This window comes from Xenopus tropicalis, chromosome 8 (assembly GCF_000004195.4).
Source record: "Xenopus tropicalis strain Nigerian chromosome 8, UCB_Xtro_10.0, whole genome shotgun sequence".
In the NCBI taxonomy this organism is placed as follows: Eukaryota; Metazoa; Chordata; class Amphibia; order Anura; family Pipidae; genus Xenopus; species Xenopus tropicalis.
Window position 1 is genome coordinate 69,137,104 of NC_030684.2, and position 18,750 is coordinate 69,155,853.

Below are 18,750 nucleotides of genomic sequence, written 5' to 3' on the forward strand. Positions count from 1 at the left end.
ACTAGGTTTGTTTTAGAGGTCGTTTCCCACTGGGTTCATTTTAATCTAATAATCTAAATTAATTCTAATTTTTACAATTTTTTCTGTAATAATAAAACAGTCCCTTGTACATAATGGTAACTAAGCTGCAAGAATTCATATTGGTGGCAAAACATCATTTTGGGTATATTAAGGATCTTATGGAAAGATCCCTTAACTGGGAGACCCCAGGACCCTAGCATTCCGAACGATACATCCTATACCTTTATATATAGTAACATAGTAAATGAGGTTGAAAAAAAGACACACATCCATCAAGTTCAACCATAATGCCTATATATAACCTGCCTACCTGCTAGTTGATCCAGAGGAAGGCAGAGAAGATTGGACAAGGAGCCATCAGGGTCACGCGGTACATGAACTTGTCATCAGCAAAGAGGGGATTTACCTTTATTACTCTACCCAACCTAATACCCAGATTCTGTCTCAAACCTAGACATAACAGGATCTGATGGCTCCTTAGCCAAGTGACTAAAAATCTTATGTGACTGCAATTTTAAATAATTTGTTATATAAAGCTCTTTTGGGCTGGTGCATTGTTTATGGATGGACTATTCCCCGTGGATGTTTACTTCTTTTGTTGTGTTAAAGCCTGATGGATTAATTTAACTGGGATGTTTACCATTTAATTTCATTTTAAAAAATATTTTTTGTGGCACAAAAGTTAACCACTAGACAATTTTTGGTTGAATAAGCATTCGCCCTCTGAGTCAATACTTGGTATAAACACCTTTGGCTTTTGCGGTTAGCGCAAAAATTTTTGTAAGTTCTTTTTAAAAGGGCCTCAGTTATTCTTTATTGTATGCAATCTGTATGTCAATGTATATACCAATTTATTGTACAGACCAGTAGAAATATGTTGGTGCTTTACAAATATGCATTTTTTCTAATATTAATAATAACAATAATACCAGCTTTTCAGATCATTTTGGCCATTCATCCAGGGAGCTTTTCTTCATGCTATTGCATTTCAATTTTCAAGTACATATTACACATACTAAGTTATATTGCAGAGAGAGTTTTAATGGAGCCATTGCAGGACATATACCTTTTTGTTCTTGAGCCACCCCAGTGTAACTTTGCCCATGTGTATGAAATAAAAGCTGCAAAAACATGAGCTTTGTCTCTAGATTAAGTTTAGCAGACAGAAAACAGGATCTTATGCAATATGTTTACCTGTATTTTGAACCATCTATTCCTATGCATATTTTTTTTTTTAATTTATATATCATTAAAAGCAGCCAAACAGCATGATGATATCTCTGCCATCATAGTGCACTGTAGGTATAGTGATTTTTTAAGATGTGGGCAGTAGTACATTTACACTACACTCATTGCTTTGCACTTTGAGGACTTTTTGTGCCACCCTACTATACAGGCCACTGCTATACAGAGCTCTTAAAATTGGTACCCCAAACATATAGAGAATTCGACAGGGAATTTCACAGCTTCTATGCCTTCAGAGAAAATGTTTCCACTTTTTTTGTGGCCATTGGAGTCTATGGGGCTGATTTACTTACCCACGAACGGGTCGAATGGAGTCCGATTGCGTTTTTTTCGTAATGATCGGTACTTTGCGATTTTTTCGTATGTTTTGCGATTTTTTCGGATTCTGTACGAATTTTTCGGATCCAATACGATTTTTGCGTAAAAACGCGAGTTTTCCTATCCATTACGAAAGTTGCGTAAAAAGTTGCGCATTTTGCGTAGCGTTAAAACTTAACGCTACGAAAAATGCGCAACTTTTCGCGTAAGTTTTAACGCTACGCAAAATGCGCAACTTTTTACGCAACTTTCGTAATGGATACGAAAAACTCGCGTTTTTACGCAAAAATCGTATTGGATCCGAAAAATTCGTACAGAATCCGAAAAAATCGCAAAACATACGAAAAAGTCGCAAAATATTCGTTTTCAAGTCGGAACTTTTCCAATTCGGGTCGGATTCGTGGGTTAGTAAATCAGCCCCTATGGGTGTTTACTTCCTGGCAACAAATTTCCCTTATCATTATGGGGGGAAAGGGTGCTCTGAGAGGAAGAGGAGTGGAAGAAAAGAGATGTAGTGAGATGCAGGGGAATGAATGACTTTAAATGTTTGTAGGAGTTTGTACATTATTCATTGTTTAATGGGAAGCCACGATAATAAGGATTTCAGCAGAGGAGGGGGCTTTAAGCCCCTATTATGAGCTGCAGCACTAATGCCTGGTATTCTCTTTCACAGCAAGTCTATGTATAGATCAAATATAGCAAATTAAACAGCCAACACAGAATATTAAAATAAATTGATATATTTTCTAAAATGTCAAACAGCAATAAAAAGGCACTGAAATGAACAGTAAAATACAGAAACAAACATGTTGAAAGGAAAGCTTTGTAACATGATATTTATGATATTACAGAATTATAACAGAATTATACTGTATTCATACAATTGTAAACAGCTTAAATGTGAAACAAAAATATATCAACCCATCACACACAATTATTACTATGTGCATGACTTGATTTCCTAAAAAGTTAAGCCTTTGGATTGTAATATATATATAATGCAACAATAATGCCTACTTTTTTTTATATAATATTCAGGTAGAGATAAACTGGTGACCCTGGTGGAATCCTTGGGATTTGGGGGGTTAGGTAGATTCAGGGTGCAAGTAAATGTTTCCAGTGTGACTTAGGGTGCACACTGCATTAAACAGCTTAAGGAATATTGTGAGAAGTATCCCTTAGCTTTTAACCCTTTGTGCATGTCACTGGCCCCACCTTCTATTCTGTCACTTGGTGGCTCAGACTGGGTTTAGGTACAAAAATGACTGAGGGTCAGCTCAGTCTGGGCACAAGTTACAACTAGGTGGGTTTGAATTTTTGGGGGAATACAGGCCTGACTGGATTATATAACCTTACCCAGATCATTTACACACTGCAGCCCTTTGTTATGTCAATCTAAAAGAAATATTAAGGGGATTTTACTGCTGGTTTCTTAGACATAAATGATATATGATTATATATACATTTTCTCACTCACTAATGGTAACAAAGTTTCAACCATATATAGAGCACCCATACACAATGTCCCCCCATAAAAACTATACAGCAAATAAGTAAAGCATCTGAGCTAAAAAAACATTAATATATTTGCATTTTATCATCTCAATCTCACATTAAAAACAAATCTTTTATTACATCACAGTCACTGATTGCACTTGGAGACTTCTACATATGTAGATGCAGTTCTTTGATACACCAATGCATAGTCGATGATTGCAATAAAAAACAAAAATTGCGCTAAATTTACATACAAATTCATTACTGTCAGATCAACAACATGGCTATTCCGCGTACATCTTTGTTTTCCAGGCACTTAAAAAACAAATATAGATTTTGCTTCCCATTTCAAGGAGCTGATTGCATTATATGTTATAGATAATTGAAATGTACGTGTGTTGTAAGTAAATCATCCACAGATGTCATTGCTATAGTACCAGAGTCTCAGGATTCTGGCACTTGTAAATATGAGCTGTTATTTTAAAGACATACAGTTTTGACATGAAAGGAAGAACAGACTGTGGCTTTATAAATAATTGGAAAATTCTACACATTTGCATTTGCAAACAATAACAGCACACAGCTAGGCAGCTAAGCTACTCCTCGCATGCTAACAAACGCTTATGTGTCCATTCCCTCCATTAAATGTATTCCAAGCCCTAATTAAACATCAAGGAGAAGATATGGAGCATATACTTTGCAAGACACCTCTAGCAGGTTAACTCGTGTTAATCACTTAACCTCCAAGTGATTATTAAATACCAATGGAAATGATCCAAAGTATAGCCCTCAGTGAGCCCAAAGGCACTTCAAGCCACACTTCCTGGATGAATCATGGCTGATATGGAGTTTTATTAAAGTGTGTGATATCCAATAATTTCTTTTTTACAATAATTAAAATGAACAATCTATGTTTTTTGGCAAGCTAAAGGTATATATGTAACAGCCAACTTGTCTATGCACTGGCTAATTCCTATATCCATTTATGTGTTGCCTTCACTGCTCCAGTTAAATCATAAGAGGCAATGAAGCAGACTAGATAAAACACAGAGTGACCAGGTTGCCAAAACACAAATTAGAAGGCCCACAAGACATTCAAACAATTTTCATTATGTAATCTGATGCAAAATACTTATTGGAGCATCCAAAATAAGGATTACAGAGCAACTAGTGCTTCCCCATGATGAAAATACTGTAATTATGACCCTCAGGAAAATCAATGATATATTATTTCTGAGTGAATTTAGGCATGTATCTATATTAACACTTAAGGGATGAATTATCAACGTTAAAATTCAAATTTTTTCTTTAGCAAAAACTCCCAAATTGCACTTCCAATATAATTTCCAAAACTTGAATGTTCAATGAAAAAAATTTTTTGAATGTAACTTCAAAAAGCTTGCGAGTTCATGTAGGGAATCAATGGGAGTTGTCCTAGGCAAAATGTATGCATTCTTTTCAAGTTTTGCAAAACTTTCAAAACATTTGAAAGAACCATTGAAAATGATTAGAAGAATATGAATTTGATGTTTTTTTCCAAGGTTTAATTCGATAAGAGTTATTATATTCAATTTTTTTAATAATATGTAAACATTTGAGTTTGGTCAAATTTTAAGTTTAAATTGAAAAAAAACCCCTCTAAAATCCACTAAATAAGCCCAAGGAAGTTTATTTATACATTTTTGAATTTGAGAATTGAGAAAGTTATTCTTTAATTAGAATAAACTCAAAATTTTACCAAACTCGAATGTTTGGTTTTACAAAAATGTTAATGTTAAAAAACTGATGGAATTAAGGCATGAAGACTCCGCAGGAAGGCTTACTTATCAATTTTTGGGTTTTTTCATTTTAGTTTTTCCATTTTTTTCAACCTGAATAAACCTGAAATTGTAACTAGCTTGAATGCTTGCTCATTTATTAAAAATCTGAAAATAAATCAAATCAAACCATGAAAATAAACTTGAATGCATTGGATTTGTATTCTTCTCATCATTTTTAATGGGTCTACAAACTCTCAAACAAATTAGAAAAACTGAAAAAAAATATTGGCTAGGACAGCACCCATTAATTGCTATATCAACTTGCAAGCTTTTCAGATGCCAAAGTTTTACGTTTTTTAAAAAAAATTCTAAATGCAGAAAAATTTAAATTTGAACATTAATAAACCAGACTCTCAATATCCAAAGACATAAGCAATTACCTATTATAAGCAATTACCTATTACAGTTTTGCATGAACATCTACTTTGCCAAAACAAAATTAGAACCCTTTGATGGCTAAATGAATAAAAAAACACAAACTGTACAGGAAAAACTATAAATAACTGAGAATTTAAATACTATTTTAGAATATATAAATATATATATATATATATATCCTAAGTGCATAGCCAAATGTGTGCTATATGTTCTGTATATTTAAGTGCAACAGCACCATATTTTTATCACTACTTGGTGGTTGATTTGCGGTTATGTGTGAATGCCCAACAGACAAGAACACATTCCAATCAGCAATGAAGAGTTTTGTATGCAACACTCCAATATTCTCATAATTGACAGCATTTTATGGGCGGGGCTAAAAAATAGCTACTTATGAATTGCATTCCTTTACAAAGCATCTCAAATATCAATTAGTTATACAAAAGAAGAAAACAAATTTTAAACATGACAAAATCTAGTGGTACCTCATTTTTTTTCTTTGATAAGGGGTTAAATACATATTTACAGGACCGGACTATCAAATGTGCTTATTACCACATATTACCACAGTGATTAGAGCCTGAGCCTAACCTGGCATTTTCCACAAATAGTACTTTATGAGTTCAAGTAACTTTAAACATTAGTTGTCTGAGATACTACATACAGTAGCACTGCTCCCTGAGGCTTCACAAAGTTTTGTATAACAAAAGGTGTTAACGTGGCTGGAATAAAATCAAACAGGGAGATTTCTTGCTGCATTCTCTGGAAAAAATAATTTTTTCTCTTAAATTACTTGCTTACAGCATTTATTTGGTTTTGTTTTTATACAACCAGCAGATATTTGTCAGAACAGCATATGCCAGCAATAAAATATGACTTTTGAATAAAGCTAAAAAGTATACGGAAGGACAATTTTACTTATAAAAAATGTAATGAATTTGTCCTGTACACTTTGATCCATACTCCCCTATAATTTTTATATAAAGCTATGATATTGATATATATATATTAAAAGGCGCTGTATTCAAGACAATATGTTATGCATCACAGTATTACAGACATTAGCCAGAATACTGCCATATTATTATAGAGCAAGTACATCAAAACACATTCAAAAGAAAAAATATACCCTATACACTGTATTTTGTCTGCTATTTAGTTTTTTTAAATAGATAGCTACATTTTTATCCATCCTTCCTTTGTATACTCACATTGACTTTGTTCATATAAACAGGAGTGGAAATATTGCTTGTATGTGTTATTTTATTATCAGAGAACAGCAATACTAATTAATAACCTCTAGTCACGTTCTGCGTATGCAGCCACCTTTCATAAATATTCAGAAGGAAATGGTTTAATATGCTGTAACTCACATTTTCTAGTCTCTTTTCTATAAGCAGAGTTTATTCTTTATTTATAAGTGGTGTTTATTATCAGACACCCCTATATGAATGTGTTCCCTTTAAAAGGCCTACAACAACTATTCAAGTTAATATGTTTAAATACATTTTATAACATTTGTAAATATCATTTTAAAAGTTCTAGTTGTACAGTGTCCTACCCAACCTTGTCATGTATTTCACTGCATGCAATTCATTTTTAATGTAAGCCATTTAGCCTATTGTATCTCTGAATAGACTCTGTAATTTGATATTTGTGGAAGACCATGTATATAATCAAAGCATTATCTGAAGTGATTTTTTCTTTTAAAGGTGGCCATACACCACGCTGACATTATCACACGAAAGACGAGGCGACCGATATCAGTCGCCTCATTGATTGGGCAGGACTGAAAATTTTGACTGGGTGCTTTTGAAGGTGCCCAAAAAAACGTAATGTTAATGCTGAATCATCAGATAATGGGAATACATTACCTTGCTTTTACCTGTATATTTGCCAATTCAGCTCTTAACGTTAATAGAGTAAACAAATGATCGTTCCTACACTCAGTGGTCGTGGGAAAGATCATAATTGTAGAGTGTATGACCAACTTTAGCCCCTATTAACCTGACACATCTATAAAAGTGGCTCCTCTATATAAAGCAAATTATATATTATTTTGCTTTCCATTAAAGGAGAAGGAAAGGTAAAGCTGTATTCAGAAAGGCCTAAGTAAATAAAGCCATAAACGCTTACAGAAAAGCTGCTCTGAGTCCTCTATCAAAAGAAACACAGGATTTCTTTTCATCTTTTGCGTATACATGTTCTTCTGTGTCAGACTTCCTGCTCTCAGAAAAATCCTTCAGGGCACGGCATAAGTCTGCTCAGTTTGCTCCTCTCTCCCCCTCCCAACTGTGCTGTGTAATCCGAGCTACCAGAAGCCAGAGCTGCAGCACGGAAGTTACTGAGACCAAGCTTAAATGGCAACTGCTATCTAAAGCAAACAGAGGGAGATTCTAGGGCTGTTTACTCGGGTATGGAAACGTTTTCTACAGAATAAATATAGCGTTCTAGCTTGCACTATTGTGATTAATCTATTGGCAATAAAATTTCAAAATGCCTTCGCTTCTCCTTTAAGGCCTGCTGAAAACCTCTGCAGCAATCCATAAAACATTCTACTGATTTAAACCTAATATACTAAATTAGGAGCAAGAACACTGCGCCAAAACATGTTTCTCACATTTCTTAGTCACTGCAAGCTTTCCAAGGAAACAGTGAAGATCAAAAACTGCCCATTAAAAGAAACAGGCACACCAGGAGGTAGTACCCAGTTCACTAGTTCGGTGGCCACACACAGTCAGCTTTGCATTTTCTACTAATTGAAGTGATCAGTATAGGTTCCAGTTTTAAGTGATTTCTCTGAGATGATTGTGGAAATTAAAGTACCTAATTAAACACAGTTTCAAACTAGACTCAGCAGTACTCTTGGAACAATAATCCTTCATTCACATATATAGACCTAATTATGGCAGAATGATATACATTTACTTACTGTGTATTCAGTGCATCTTTAAACATTGTAGAGCCAGCTTGTATCAGACTTATCGTGGTAACTATCCCAAAAACCCTTTGTGTTTAAATTTTAAGTGCACGCTAATTTATTTGGTCTTACATTATTGCCCATGAGTAATATCTCCCATAAAGTAATATCTTATGTTTCCATGTTGCTGATGTATGTGTTGATCCGTGTTTCTAGTATGTTTTGCCAATTAATGCCTTCACTTTTGAGCAAAGAAAATGCAGGCCAATCAGAAAAACTATTTGTGTTTCTTTTTTTAAGCAAGTGTTTTCCTCGTGATTGTCAACCGGTTAACTAACAAAAGCAGAAAATGCCCCTAAGTGCTCTTGTCTTACTGACCAGCCGAACCTTACTACAAGTCAGGCCCATTAGAGAAAATCTATACCCCTGAACAGTGTAGGTCTCTATAAAAATATATTGCATAAACAAGCTCATATGTAAAACTCTGTTTCTGTTTCTAAATTAACCATTTTCATAAAAATATACTTTTAGTAGTATGTGCCATTGGGTAATCCTAAATAGAAAATTGCCATTTTAAGAATTAAGCGCTTCCACTGGTGCACACACAAGCCACATACATGTTAGGTTACATCAGCCAATTAGTGCACAGAGGTCTTTTACTCCCACACTTCTTTCTGTTATAAATAGAGCTGCATTATTTCCATTCAGGTGATCTCTGAGGGAGCACTTAGCCCATAACAAAATGGTGGCTCAAGGTAAGAGATGTAAAAGGGCAATATTTACTGATGTATATACCTACTCCAGTTTGGCAAGATTGTTTAATAGGTCACTTTACATGAATGGTTAGGTATTCATTCTGGGGGTATAGCTTTGTCCCTATTCAGGTCAGTATTTGCATATTTAGGGGTTATATAATATAAGGTGCGAATATTGCTACAGACTGAATCACCTATAGTAACCAATCAACAAGCAGCATTTACTGGTTAAATTCACTGTTTAAGAAGCAAACATCTCAATGGTGGCTATGGTTTACTGCACCTGGGAATTATCAGGGGGTACCTATGTTAACTAATGTTACAGATGTGCCAATTAGAAATGAATAGTAGCACACACAAAAAGAGCCCCACTGAGAATTCATAATGGTAATTAAACACAGTTAATACTGGTGGATCGTTTCATGGTTGCTAGGTGTGCATTCTGTATATACACAAATCTGTCTGTAAAACTCTTATTAGGGAAAATAAAACTGCTTTAACACACTTTTCATAGAGTCCCACAGACCAGAAGCATTCCTCAAATGAGTACAATTTAAGGATGCAGTCCATATAAAACCAAAACTGACAGCTAATTCTAATGGGAAGGATCATCCCGTGTGGAGTCATTGGCTTGTTTCAGTATCTTCCAAACTATTTTTTCTAGTTCCTTCCTTGACTTCTGCTCTTCATCCAAGCATTGTTTCATTCTTTTGTTCTCCTTTGGAATACAAAATCATCAATTTCTTAGTTAAAACAATAAAATGACAATAAAACAATAAAAATAAAAAACCAATAAACAGGCAAGACTGGAGTAAAGAAACTTCTGTACATATAGCAACTATTTATCACCCTATATGAAATAACCTATTTATTAAGAACAAAGCTGATATTAGTGCAACATGAGACCCATGGCGCCTTTATTTTTTTTCTCCCATTTCATAAGGATGGGGACAGTATGTGCCAAATACATTAGCTTTATAATTCTGCTTTCCTATGGCTTATTGTATAGTGTAATTTTAAAATTCCTCTTCCCAGGCCCAGGCGGGCAATCTGTACCTTCTGGCTAATCACAGAGGGGCTGCTGTAAGATGCCATAGACGGTCATTATTTATTGGGCTGGTAGAGGGCTGTTTGGCCTCTGTGTACTTGTTATGCCAGGGCCAATTTTGAATCTCAGTCCAGACCTGCCTCTTCCACTTAAAATAAACAGCAGAGATCATGGAAGGGCAGGGTAACTGGGCTCACAATCTCCACATGGATGGTTGCAAGCATGTCATGCTACTCTGGTTCACTGAGGGACAAACAAAATGAATGCTACATACATAGGGATTTTCTCTTAAAAAGAATTTGCAAATGCCACCAAAGAATAACATGGTATAATGCATATTTTCACCTGTTTAAGCTCCATGACTTCATCTCGTAATGCATAAACTGTATCTACAAGGCTCCTACAATAAAGTGTAGATAGATAATTAATACCAGAAGCATAGTGCATTTCCACAATACAAGCACGACCTTATTGTATTTCAACACTGCAATTTGCTTTGAAAATTAGTATCCCCTCTCTAAGAAAGTCAACAAAAGAATAATCATTCACATGGCTGAACACAAAGAACTTCACATTGTGCTGAAATTCCTTTTTTTAGCTGTATGTATTTACATATATATTTATTTATTGACTATTCAGTAATACATGCAGTCCTTATTTTATAGGCTTTATGTAATGCTCAGTCATTTTTATGTTTGTTCCACTGAAATGCAAAGGCAAAAGGCTGAGAAAATAAGCCCATGGAAGATATTGATAGATTTAGATGTGGTATTTAGAGGCACTTAAAAATGAATCCATGCTGGCAGTAAGAATCTTACTATAATTTTTAAGCCCAACTTACTTTTCTTCTGAAACTGTTTGCCCATTGGTTCTCAGCTCATCAATTATAAGATTTTCTTCCTCAAGTAGCAACACTTGTGCAACAGAATCTTTGCGTGAACCTGCGGAGAAACAAACTGCTTTACATTTCCTATCTGAATAAGAGGGAATAAAGTGTGTATCTGGGAGCTGTGCATAGATATTCTGGCCTATTCTTATAAAACTGGAAAGCCACACTGCCTTGTTTCCTGCAGTAAATGAGTCACCTCTCTTGCCTTGCCATGACTGCATCTTTCAAAGAAAGCACCCTGAGTTGCCTAGTAGTTTACAAAACAACCTCATGGCATGGCACAGTGGCTCACAGTCACCGATCATATAATTTAGAAATATGACATCAGATAATTCCAGAATCAATAAGTTACATTTAAAAAAAACTATGTAAAGATCCATCATAGAAAACCATGCTAAATTCAGCATTAAAGTCTTAAGAATGACTAAGGAGGGATTTGCTGAAAGAAAGGAAAAAATGGATGGTATGCAAAGGTTCTAACAAATTATATGCAAAAATGGAGAAATTAAAAAATTGAGAGTTGTACCGAGGATAAGAGATATACAATTTTTTTGGCTCTAAGGATTTGGCTTAGTGTAGTTATCATTCTAGCTAAACAGCAGTATACACTTGAGAGTACCTGAACTAAGGAAACCAAAGACAGATTTATCATTCTGAAACAACATATGACAATGAGATGTAAATTAGAGACTTGTCTTTGCAATCTCTTCTATAAATGCTAATCGTGGGGGATGACTAAGCCCTGTGACTGATGCCCAGGCCAGGAGGCCCTTTTCCTACTTTGAGGGTGGTGCCAGCCTATAAAAAAAATACAGCCAGAGTTAAATAGTAAGGACCACTATATGGGGTTTAACTTGACATGGTATGATGGCTAGGCAATTATATGATAATGAAAACCCCCTGTTTTTGAAAATACATGCACTATTACATGCATAGATACTAAACTGAAACAGGGGGACCAGAGAATGTAAATTGATCAATCCCCTCCCTTATGTGTGTTAATTAGAGAACCTGAAATAGGAAATCCATTCAGATCAACATGAAAATGCCCTTACAGAAACCTGCTCTGAATTTAAATAATTAACAAGGGTCTTGTAGCAGAACAGAGCAGAAGAGATTGCGCATTCCATCATTTTAACAGAATTTGTCATTCTTCTGAGGTACATTTTAGCAGCTCTCACTTACAATAACCATATGCAGTGCAAAGATGACATTCATAATTAATGGCAATACAAAGGACTAGACACAAAATGCATGCAGTGATATATTAGTCTAATAATGTGGAAGGTGGATGCCATAGGTTCTGAAGTCGGTGTCATGCAAAAGTGAATTTCTATAAACGAATGCTGTAGAAATGTAGAAAAGACAGCCCTCTAAAACACATGTATAGGACTCCCACAGCAGCCTGCATTAACAACACACACACTTACTCCTAAAGTATTGGGTAAAGATGGAAGTTTGATGCCATGTGGTGGAAATTATGACATTCCAACACCGTTTTTTTGAGCAATTCGTCTTAACAACATCAAATTACATATTTGATGAGGTGGTGCCACCTCACATCCGCAATTATGCTCAAACTATGAGAAAAAATGCTGCATCATGCGTAAAAAAACATGGCAACTTGCACCCAAAATTGCACACTGCGTTTGTGCTTGTAAAGAAACCCTATATATTGTTAGTGGAACGCATATTGGTGAATATCATTTAGATATTGATGCAGGGCTATATGGCCATACGTATTGCTAGAGGGTCATGTTGAATTAAGGAAAGACAAACTTTAATGTATGCAAAAAAAGTATGATTAGCAAGATTTGATAAAGCACCAAGCTGTATATTCTCCTGAAAGTATCAAGAGTATGCAATACACCATTCTACATATAACTGCATTTGTAATAAAATATTATTTTATACAACTGCCAACTGTATTTTACAAATAAGAATTTAAAAGAATTCTTTCCTTTCAGTCACATATAGGGTTAGGAACGAGAACAGTTGCTCAAGGGGTATATAGGGCTGTTAGCTGTGGCACAACAGTTTTTTGGATAAAACAAGTAATCTATGATTTGATGAGGCTTTAGTGACCATTAAAGGACAGCCTCTTTGAAATCTTTCAATACCTGCCACACTGGTTGTCCAGAGGTTAATAGTAAGGCTGCAACATCCCCTTAATCACTTAGATTTCCTTCTCCTCCTGTAACCCACTCGGCCCCCTCCCTCAGGAATTTGCTTTGGCTGTTGGCTTGTGGGCATGCTCAGTTGTTCTAAGCTCAGATTACTACACACACCCTCCAGTCTAGCAGCCAGTGAAGAGATGGCATTGCTGGTTCCCATAGAAACTCAGCTCTAGCTGTCTGCTTCCATTTTTTTCTCCTGACCTCAGCTTTACCATTACAGTGCTCAAACAAAGCAGAACTTTTATCAGAGACAGTTGTGCCTGTGTGAGCCTGCATTGTTGATGAAATGTATGCTGAATAAGGGTCTGTGTGTGTATAATGTTTGCAGATTTAAATCTATCTGATTATGTATCAGAGGGAAAATGGCCACCGGGTGAAAGCTGCTATTTGCTTTAGGAAAATGTGATGGTGCTGGCAAGCGGAGGGCATATATGCAGTACAAATGATGCCATTTGGGTGGAGGAGACATGCCCAACTGATATATATTGTAGGCAAATGTAGGCTTTACATGTCCTTTAAAGGGACATTATACTCGCTTGTCCAACTTGAATGCAATTAATAGGGCTTGTGCTAAACATACTCTTTGACTTTTGTTTTAATCACAAAAAACTGTTTTGTTATTTCTTGGGCTAAACAGGGCAAACAGGGAAACTGAAACTACTCCATACTTGGTCCTTGCGAGGTAGCTAATTAGATTACCATTACACAACCCCTCTCTTCCAACTGGTGGGACTGTTGTGTTGGCAGGAGTATTATTTATGCACTGGTAATCTAATTATCTTATCTAATCTTACCTTTTTAGCTATTTAGTTTAAGAAAGAACTTAAATAACTTTTTAGTATGACATAGACAGTAATATCCCTGTCTGTATGTGTGAGTATGCTGGTGTAAGGGACTGTAATTTTATATCTTGCAGCTCTTTTAGGTAATGGTGAGAGATATCGAACACATAAAAGTTATAACTACTGCTGTGATTACACAAGAAAAAAAAAAAAAAGAAAAAAGCTGCATCCCTCTAGTTGCCAAAACTGCTGATGAAAAGATATTCTTGCTTCCTGTGTATGACACAAACAAGCAGATTAAAATCTGTCTTGCTTTTGTAGACAAAAGAAACTTTCTCCTAGTTAACCCTTTTACATATGCATGTCTTCTCTATCAGTTCAGTTTAAGGAATGCTTGAAAAATATTAAAGGGATTCTGACATGATTTTTATGGTGTACTTTTTTTTTTACACTCTTTAAATGGCAAATAATTCACTCTACCATTTAATATTTTTTTCTACAAATGTTTTTTTTTAGATGTAATATTGGTGTGTAGGCAGCCATCTCAGTGCATTGTGCCTGAGTCTGAGCTTTTAGAAGGAGCCAGAGCTACACATTAGAACTGCTATGAGGTAACCTATTGTTTCTTCCACTCCCACGTAATTGAAGTAGTCATGAGCCGGACTTGGACTTTTTACTATTAAGTGTTTACAACTTTTAGCAATACTGGTGTCAGGGAGCTGATTTTTTGTTACATTCCCATTGTGCTGCTGATTGGCTGCTGGAAGGGAAAGGGAAGGGTGTAATATCACTCCAACTTGCACCGCAGCAGTAAAGAGTGATTAAAGTTTATCGAAGCACAAGTCACATGGCTGTGGCACCCTGGGAAATGAAGAATATGGCTAGCCCCATGTGAAAGTTCAAAATTAAATAAGATTTCAATGCAGGATTCTGCTGGAGAATGATGTGTTTTGAAAAAAAACATGTTTTCCCATAACAGTATTCCTTTAATACTGGAACAATGCAGTTATATTTATAGCTTTACTCCTTTGGAGCATAAGAAAGCATGACCCCATGGGCAGTTTATTGCCTACAACAGGCTCCTCATGTGTAATACCCAATATGCCCTGAAATTGGGTTAAGTCAGTAAAAAAGTCCTGTAATTGGCAATTTATACCGCATGGAAAATGTACTTGATTTTTCTAAAGCCAATACAGAGATACCATAAGTCTACGGTAGCATAGGTATTCCCTGTGCCCTTTAAAAAGAAAATACTATAAAAGCAATAGCATCCCTAGAGATCAAATATAGATGAACTCTGTCTTTACAGTTGCCTATGCATACAGAACTTACCCTAATAAGGTATCAGGCAAAAATGTTCTTCCATCTTTGTTTCCTGAAATCTCAGTAAGTTTTATTATCAACTCTCAAGTGAATTATGCCTGTAATGTGAGATCTTGCCTTTTTTACTGTAGCAAATCAAGGTTTTTCTTTTTTTTTTTTTTTACAAATTTTCAATAATTTCACTGACAATAGTAACTGCACAAGTAAATAGAGACACATGCCTTGTACTTACCAGAACAAAGGCTTTGCTGGAATCCTGCACCAGTGCAATACGCCTCTATCACTTTGAGAATTTGTGCATCTTCTTCTAAAGCAACAGTGCCTTGGAAAAAAATATGCAATATAAGAAAAATAAAATTGTAGCTGCACAGTGTAATAGTATTTTGCTTTCCTCAACCAGTGACCCCAACTGAAAAATGGAAAGAGGCAAAAGAGGACGATAAGTTGCAGATAAATGAAGACCAATTGAAAAGTTACAACACTGTATAACATACTCTCTCTTTAACTGAAAACAAAGGCCCTGAAGTCCTCCAGTAATGTCAAACTCTGCAAATAATTAAAGAACACTACAGTGGCTGTGCACTCAAAGGGAATGATGTAGCACAAGGTGCAGAGCACAACCATTGTCCTACACCACTGCTAACATTATCAACACCAGTGATAGACCCTTGCTTTAATACACGCTTTACAATAATTGTGAAACCCATAATTGCACTCCCTCTGCATAAAAGGATTTGTCTTTTAAGGAATGCCCTGTGTTTCATTAAGATCGATTTGTACCCACTGAGAGAACTCCCATAAAAATAAATTAATTAATAAATATATCTATATATAATCAAAAAAGGTACCCGACTCATTCAGGAACTTGTGCAAATAAGTGATTTATTGAAAAAAATCCAACGTTTTGAGCACTACTGTGCTCTTCCTCAGGGAGTGCTTGATTTTTTTTTCAATAAATCACTTATTTGCACTAGTTCCAGAATGAGTGCGGTGTCTTTTTTGATTATAATTATTTTTTACCAGCACCTGGGACAGCTGACCTGTATAGTAAAGGGTAGTGCTACTCTCTACCCCTTTATATATGTGTGTGTATGTATGCATTCTGTTCACAACAGGGACTGAAACGTAACGTTGGCTGTATGTTCCTACTTAATACACATTTGGTTTTTCACAAAAAAATACCGGTGTTGCTGGTCTTTTTGTGGATTCTATGTTTTTTACCGTTACAGCAGCACTCGCCTCCAATAGTAGTATATTAAGTATACTGGTGCTATATGCTATATATATATAAATATATATATCCCTAGCGGGTCGAAACGCGTCGATATGGAATACCAATAAAAGTTTTTTATTGATTTACAAGCCGTGAGTGCTATTTATGGAGTGGATGTAAGATTTGATATGCACCCGGCTCCTGCTCTCTGTGTATGGTGAGTGCCGCTAAATCGGACTTTATATATATATATATATATATATATATATATATATATATATATATAAAGTAGCTGTAGAGAGAGTCCGCACTCACAGGTCTTACAGAAAATGTAGAGGTGTTTATTCAAATCAACATCTTATATATATATATATATATATATATATAGTCCCAGAGAGGGGTAGCACACCACAAAATTGGCGACGCCTGGGTGCTAATACAAAAATAATCAAAATATAAATGCAACAAAAGCCAGCACTCACAGGACTTGAGGAATTATGATACCAAAAATTAAATGTTGACAAAAACTTCCTTACATGGTTTTATATTAATCCAACGTCGTTTCAGTTCCTTACAGGAACTGTCTCCCTGAGGGAAGTTCCTGTAAGGAACTGAAACGTTGGATTAATAAAAAACCATGTAAGAAAGTTTTCTCAACATTTATTTTTTGGTATCATGATTCCTAAAGTCCTGTGAGTGCTGGCTTTTGTTGCATTTATATATATATATATATATATAAACAACAACCGGATTAATTGCAAAAAAATGAGCTGTTTGTTGGTACCTTTCTCAAGGCCCTGACGGAGACCGAAACGTAACGTTGGCTGTTCATGCATTTTTTAAGACACAGCTAGTTTTTTTTGCAATTAATCCGGTGTTGCTGGTCTTTTTATATATATATATATATATATATATATATATATATATATATATATATATATATCTTGATAGATTGACTTATATGTGTTTTAAAATTATATTTCACTATGAGTTTTGCCATGTGGCTTACTACATTGATATATATGGAATATGTCTTAGTTTATGTATTATCATGAGTTAAGATGAGTATTGAAGTTAATGGTGATATTTATAAACTCAATTTTTAGACTTGACATGTGACTTTATCATGTGTCCTGATAGATTGACTTATATGTGTTTTAAAATTATATTTCACTATGAGCTTTGCCATGTGGCTTATTACATTGATATATATATGGGATATGTCCTAGTTTATGTATTATTATGAGTCTAGATGTTTGATAATTATTCTATTTTTGATCATATGGGGATTTTTAAGTGCCTGGTATTTGATTACACTTTGCACATGTTATTGAATGGGTTAATGTTGTATAAACACTGATTGGATACTGCTGGTTTTTAACCTGACACTTCACTTCCTGTCTATCATCCTGATAACGATCCTGTGGTGATCGAAACGCGTAGATGGTATGCTGAAATAAATCACTGACTTGATTGTACACAAGGGAATTCTGGGTAGAAATCATTCTCATTATTTTACTAAATGATGAGTCTTCTGCTACTGCTACTTAAGATACCACATACTTTTCCTGAAACCAGAATCTTCATCTGAAGGTTTTCTCTCCGTTTTTCGTTTTGGAAGAAACTTCTTCACATTTTTTGGGCTTTTGCTGGAATCCTGAAGGAATCAAGAATTGATATAAATTTGTTTACATATCCATGAAACAAAATACTTTCTTTCTGCTTAATAAAGCCAAGCACTTGCACTTCTAACAACGAATCAAACTGCAGACTTGCATAAGGAATAAAGCAGATCTGTATTATTTATTTTTTGAAATAAGACACAAATAATGCATTCGTTACATATCCATAGACCCGTGCCTTTGTTATAGTTATTCACGGGCTAACATTTTATGGAATGCAAATTGAAATAATTCAGCAGAACCTAGGTTTACAGATTAAAACAGTCTCCTGTACAGTTAGCTGACTGCCACCTTCCAAGAATTGTCTCATTAAGGGTAGAGGAAGTGCCTAGAGAAGGCATATAATCAGTGAGATGCATGCAATCTAGGTGGCCCTTAGTCAGAGTCTGCTTAGGATGAGGTCCAAGGTGCTAAGCTGTTTGCATGTTCCATAGCCACACCCCCACTGTAGTAATAAACAAGAGACAGCAGATGGTGGCATACTGACCAACAAAACTGAAAGCGTTAGTCTTCATAAGGACATATAGCAGCGAGCAGGCAGGAAAATGAAAGGTGCTCCACCAAGCAACAAAACAACATTTATTTGAGTCACTTAATCAGGTGGCTTATGACACCGGAAGTTGTAATTCACTACATGTTGGGCAGGCTCAAACTGATACCCTGAACCTAATGTAGACTGATT

The 18,750-nt window shown here is 35.3% G+C and overlaps 1 protein-coding gene across 4 annotated transcripts in view; it reads right to left on the minus strand.

Moving 5' to 3' along the window:
• Positions 1-8,992: 8,992 nt before the first annotated feature.
• arhgef6 (Rac/Cdc42 guanine nucleotide exchange factor 6) overlaps positions 8,993-18,750 on the minus strand; it is a 64,277-nt gene continuing 54,519 nt past the window's right edge. For all 4 annotated transcript variants that reach the window (XM_012969588.3, XM_031891573.1, XM_031891574.1 and 1 more), the window contains 5 exons: positions 17,950-18,043; positions 15,406-15,495; positions 10,844-10,943; positions 10,348-10,402; positions 8,993-9,672 (listed from right to left, as the gene is read on the minus strand). In XM_012969588.3, coding sequence (XP_012825042.2) covers positions 9,550-9,672; positions 10,348-10,402; positions 10,844-10,943; positions 15,406-15,495; positions 17,950-18,043 — 462 coding nt within the window. In that variant the 3' untranslated portion in view covers positions 8,993-9,549. The remainder of the gene's footprint in view (positions 9,673-10,347; positions 10,403-10,843; positions 10,944-15,405; positions 15,496-17,949; positions 18,044-18,750) is intronic.